Source organism: Camelus ferus, chromosome 1 (assembly GCF_009834535.1).
Source record: "Camelus ferus isolate YT-003-E chromosome 1, BCGSAC_Cfer_1.0, whole genome shotgun sequence".
Classification (NCBI taxonomy): Eukaryota; Metazoa; Chordata; class Mammalia; order Artiodactyla; family Camelidae; genus Camelus; species Camelus ferus.
This window is the reverse complement of record NC_045696.1, coordinates 57174044-57180043: the sequence shown is the minus strand read 5'-3', so window position 1 is coordinate 57180043 and position 6000 is coordinate 57174044. Positions and strand designations below refer to the sequence as shown.

Here is a 6000-nt window from a genome sequence, read left to right as displayed (position 1 = left end):
AAGATTAATTTGCTCATCTCAAAATTACTGAGAACATTTAAAGGTATGTTCAAACAGTTTCACTAAAACAATTTCACTAAAAATAAAAAAACTGAAAAAAAACAAGCAGAAATACTATTTTTGGCTATTAAAATAACCTGGATTTCAGGAAAATGGTAAATTCTTAGAAACACAAATGCAAATCTGGTAAGACCTTGAATAATAAAAATTCAATAAGCCAAATCCATTAATTTTCTTAAAAAGGTTTCTTTTTGAAGGAAACATATATATTATAGGATGGGTCCCAGAATCTGCTTATATTCATTTCCTATGACTTGACTTCCAGAATCATTAAATAATGATACTAGTGTCTTTATTTTGTTTGCCTCTACTAGTTCTCTGTTGTCTTTTGTAGATACCTTTTATCATGTTAAAATTCTTTATTATATTTTTAAAAGAACTGTTAATACGGAATAGGTGTTTGGCGTCTGTTGACATAATCCTGTGGCTGATGTTACTTAGCCTAATGAGTGACAAAATGACTGATTTTGTATCATTAAGCTCTCTACATATTTCTGTTGTCCATAATGGTGACTAAAGCCCAGACAGTAAAAACACCATATTTTGTAAGATTTTCAATAATAGGTATTGAACCAAAAGTATTTTCTAATGAAAGCCCTTGTTAATCAGAAATATCAGAATCCCTTTCCTAAAACATTAACTGAGGTTTTACTGAATCAGACTGAAAAGAATGACCAGTTTGGTCTCTGAGTGTCAGGCTGCAAGAGCACCTTTGAATTGAAGACCCCACTAGGTTTAAACAGTAATATACTGTGTAATTGGCAGACAAGGATACAAATGGAGCATTAAAAATATATCCCTTTAGAAACTGAAACCAGAGTGTGTGAAATCAGTTCTCAAAGCTAACTGCATTGTTCCTGTAGCCTAGTTTCCCCAAACCTATTGTCAGCTCCCCTGCGGAGTATAAGCCAGGCTGAAAAAATGCTTTGAGGTGACCCAACCCAGCATTGTTTGTGACTAAAAATAGCAACTTGTTCTGAAGGTGACAGAAATGTAAATAATTGTGTTAGGAATAATTTACTGTACTGGCAGTACTTGATTATGACCAAGGACTGTGAATGATGTAAAATATTATGGAGAGACGGGAATGTTAATCAGACTTGCCATAAGAATTCAGTAATGTCCTAGTATAATGAAAGTTATAGATGAGAAGAAAACTCTGGTTTTGTTTTCTTTTTCAGATGGGTATGGCAAATGTTTTTGAAATGCACTGATACTCTTCTAATGCACATTTTTTAAATTGTCAGGTGTGGCCCAATTTATAAAAATAGTTTACCATAAATCTTTTTTTCTACTGTCACAACATGCTTTTTTTCTTTTCCTCTTAAGATGTTAATTTATCATGCAAATTTTTTTTCATTAAGTGCATTAATGCTTTTGTTTGTACAGGATTTTTTTTTTTTTTTAATATCAGAAGGACTCCCCATAGTTCCTAAATGTAAATCCTTAGCAAACGACATGCCAAGATGATAGCTCCATTCCACGTGGGAAAAGGCAAATTCAGCCATATCTTGGGATTTTAACCAGGGTTCCAGCCTTTGGGTCGAACAGTGTCTCTGATAAGTCTCCCTTATGATAACTTCAGATGGACTGTAATGGAACATTTTGTTGAAGAAACTGGCTTCTAGCAGTTGAATAGTGATGCTGGGAATAAATTTGGTTTCCCTGAATAATGGTTTCTCAAAGCAGTCATAGCTTCTTTAGAAGTTTAGAATTGGTACCATTTCTTATCCTTATATTTCAGCATTAACTGCAAAGAAAAAATAGTCACCATAAGATGTTAAAAAAATCTTTAATAGTGCTAATCAAAGAGAGTTCCTGTTGAGCTAGTCATGCATATCTAAATCTCAAAACTTCTAAAACTTCCCTTTTTTGTGTGAAATAAAGTGCCTATAAAAAGATTTTTTAAAAAACCAATCCAGCTGTAAAGATTTGGCTGACAGGAAATGATTTTTAATGATTGACACAAAAAGGAATGTGCATCCCAGCCTCTACTGCCCCTCACACCTTGCTGGGGGATCACATAATCAATCTGAGTACCTTTTCAGCAGTTAATGCACAGTATAGACCCAGTGTATCAGAATCAATGATAAGTTTCTTTTAAATCATCCCTTAAGGCTCAGAAGTATCAATGTATGACAGAATTTTTTAAAAACCTTTTTCTCCCAAATACTGGGGGAGATTTTAATACTTAGGACAAGATCCCAGTTACCTTGGCTCTCACACAGGGTTATTTACAGTGGCATCTCTGTTTAGCTTTTCTTGTGCAGGACCTAAATATTTACAGTTACCACTGTATGAAGGTGCCTATATTTACTCAGGCAGTTTACCTCATGTGCATGTTTGGAAAATGCTTCTGCACTGGTCATCATGCCTGCAGTTTTCTCTTCCAGCTCTCCTAGTCTCTGTCCTCTCTCGTCAAGTGCGATCCTTGCACGAGTCAGCTCTCCCATCACCCCTCCAGCAGCGCCTTTCATCCCTTCTATACCACCTGGTCCAGGAATGTGCTGTGCGAGGCTGCGGGATGCTTTTCCTGCTGAAGCTTCCCCAACTGGGAATTCAAGCCATAGTGGTTTAAAACATTTTGTCAGTAATTCAAGTAATTATGGTTGTTTACCACCAAAGTACTTATATTAAATTACACTAGCATAATTCTCATGAAAAGACATATTCGTTCCTATCATAGATATGCATTTGGAGATGTTAGCACTTAACCAAGAAAAATACCTATGAAAGAGACTGAGAGAGATTGTTACCATATGCCTTTGTGTGTGTGTGTGTGTCTTCCATACAACCTGGCATAACTGCATTTCTTGATGTTGCTAAATTGGGATGCTCACAATTTTATTGTGATCTCATATTTAACCCCATATTTAACTTCATATTTAAGCCATATTAGGGTCCGTTCCAATCTCAAGCTTAATCATATATTTAAATTTCTGCCCAATTGGCATTCCAACCTTCCCCGTTCATCTTGCTAGCAGCCTTTGTAGGCCTCAGTTGTTTTTTAAAATGTGTGTGTGTGTGTGTGTGTGTGTGTGTAAATACTAGAGAATGGGGTATGTGCATGATGGACATTAATATACATATGCTGAACTTTTATTACTTTATAAAAGACTAAATTTTTCCATCATTTACATAGCTCAATTTCACTTAATTTTAATGAAGTAATTTTTTAAAACTGAAAAACAGCTGTCTTGGTAAAAAATTTAGTGAGCATCCCCAAGGATGTAACATTAGGGATGGAATGTAAACCAGTTTTTTTTTTTAATAGGAGCCTTATTGAGAGAAAATTTACATACTATAAAATTCATCCTTTTAAAGTGTACAATTCAGTGGTTTTTAGTGTATTCCTAGAGTTGTGTAACTATCACCACTATTAAATTTTAGAACATTTTCATCACCCCAAAAAGAAACTCTGTACACATTAACAGTTCCCCTCTAGTTCCTCCTTGCCCCAGTCCCTGGAAACTACTAATCTATTTGCTGTCTCTAGGATTTGTCTATTCTGAATGTTTCACATAAAAGGAATCATGTGGCTTTTTTGTCTTTCTTCTTTAATTTAGCGTGTTTTCAAGGTTCATCCATGTTGTAGCATGTATCAAACTTCATTTTTATGGCTGAATAATATTCCATCATATGGAGGCATCTAGATCTTGTGCATAGTTAAAGCTTCAAATGAAACGGAGTTTTGATTATAAGACCAATTGGTGGGTGAGATATTCTGGAAAATATATTCTTAATTTCTCTCTAAAAATGTTCTCTAGTATCTTTCTACTGCTTTTTGATTATTGTTCATCAGAGTCTCACTGATAGATCATTTAAACTAATTAATTCTTGCGTTCTGAATAAAGAATCTGTTTCCAAACAGTAGTTAAAGGCAGGCAGATTCAAAAATAATTTTTTTCAGATTTTAGTAGCCACGTGAATTCACCCTGCTCTTGCAGGTATAATGCACCTGCAAATGACACTTTTATTAGCTTTTTACTCATTATTTGTATGACTTGCATATACTGGTTTTGTTAAACTGTTTCCTCATATGAAGTGACCAGTTTTATTCATGTTTGGTAAACAGAAATAATTTTCATGGTATAGAAGCAAAACCCTAGGCTAGTATTTGAGATTACATATTACATTAAGTTACACAAACACACAGAAATAGGTCTTCTCTTTTGTGATAAGTTTACTCACAGAGTTCTTCTCTGTCAAATGTTTGTCCACTTCCACCAAACAATCCTTTGAGAAAGCCTCTGTTTTGAGCTTCTGGTGTCTCTATGGGAGTAAACAAATCTCCTAGCATGTCCTATATCAAATGCAAAGAAAAAAGCATTAGACTAACTAAAAATAAATTAACAGATCAAAAGATAACACTGTGGCATGTTAGAGCATATCATGAAAAGGCAGTCTGCTCTCCATAGTTTTCCTGGTGATTTTTGCTTTGCTTCCAGTTCTATCTCTGGCATTTCTTTCTCCACCTCCTTCCTTTCCCTTCCCTTCTCTGGGAACTGACATCCTAAAATTTTGATTTTTCTGCCCTCTTCTCTTCTCCCTTCTACAATTAGAAAACATGGGGAGCTAATATTCACCCTAGGATTAATTTACACCTGACCAATGATTTCCAATATTGACTTCTGATCCTTTTTCAATTACCATAGCCTCTTTCCTGTACTAGTTCCCTTTCCTGAACCAAGCATGGACTGCTTTATGAAATAGGAAGCCTTTGGTGGTATGTAGAGGAAGGTTGGATTTATTTTTATATCATGTACAAAATTATGAAATAACTCAAGAAAACTTAAATGAGTCAAAATAGGCAACCACTCCATGGTACAACCACTCTCAATATTCAATGTGATGTAGAATGACTGGAGAAATATCTTGTTAGAAATACAGATGCTCACATGTTATTCCACATACTAAATTAGCATCTACATATATGTGCTCTGGTTATCTGTATTTTTAACTTGCTTTTACTTTTTCTAACTTTTAACTTGCTGTAAAAAAAGCTTTAACTTGTTTTAGTCTTTCTAAAGCAGACCAGAATTTGAGAATGATTGATTTAGAGGAAGTAACTTCAGTTCAACCCAAAGTCGGGAGATCTGTGACCTAATACAAGTTTATCTGTGAACTTGCAGCATGACTCTTTTCATCACCTGCCCCTCACCTCCACTCCCGAGACCTGTGCTCCTCCTCCTGAGTCCCTTCTCTTTGAAAACAGCTGCACCATCTACTTAGTTCTCCAACCCAGAAACATAGGAATAATTATTAATCCCTTTCCTTCCCTCACTTCTACATCTAGTAACTCTCCAATCCAAATGATTACACTTTACAGCCATTGAATCTGCTAACTTTTCTCTATCCTCAATGTTGGCTGCTCAAGCCACTATTATTCTTGGCGTTATTTTTAAAAGGCTCCGAATTGTTCTCCTTACCTTTAGTCTTAATTCCTCAAAATCAATTGCCATACTGCAACAAGAATATTAGTTTTAATAGGCAAATTTGCTAAACCTTTTTATTGACTTCCTATTACCCTGGGGTTAAGTGCCAGATTCCTTAAGGAGCTCACAAGGTGCTCCAAGATCTAGTCTTGACTAATACTCCAGCACCATCCCTTCATTCTGTTGACTTCCCGACTCTGCACTTTGTTGGTGGTTTCCTGAACCCCGTGGCTTCCTCATGCCACTGTTTTGTCAAGAATATTATTATCTTTTCCATCTCCAGCCATTCATTCCCATGGATAACTCCAAGTCATCTTTCATAATTCTTTTCTCATTACCCTTTCCCTTTTGTTCCATTAACCCAGGTGCCCCTCTTACATGTCTCCCCAGCACTGGCACAACCGTACATAGACAGCATTTTCCACAGAGTATTGTGGTTGTCTGTTTACTTATCTCTCCCTCCACACTAGCAGGAAGGGACTTGTATCTTGTTTATTATTGTGTT

At 35.7% G+C, this 6000-nt stretch overlaps 1 protein-coding gene across 1 annotated transcript in view; it reads right to left on the bottom strand.

The window, feature by feature from the left end:
- Positions 1-1409: 1409 nt before the first annotated feature.
- STXBP5L (syntaxin binding protein 5 like) overlaps positions 1410-6000 on the bottom strand; it is a 285098-nt gene continuing 280507 nt past the window's right edge. Inside the window, 3 exon segments of the mRNA XM_032480092.1 lie at positions 1410-1810; positions 2391-2611; positions 4252-4363. Of these exon segments, the coding sequence (XP_032335983.1) occupies positions 1769-1810; positions 2391-2611; positions 4252-4363 (375 nt within the window). The 3' untranslated portion in view covers positions 1410-1768.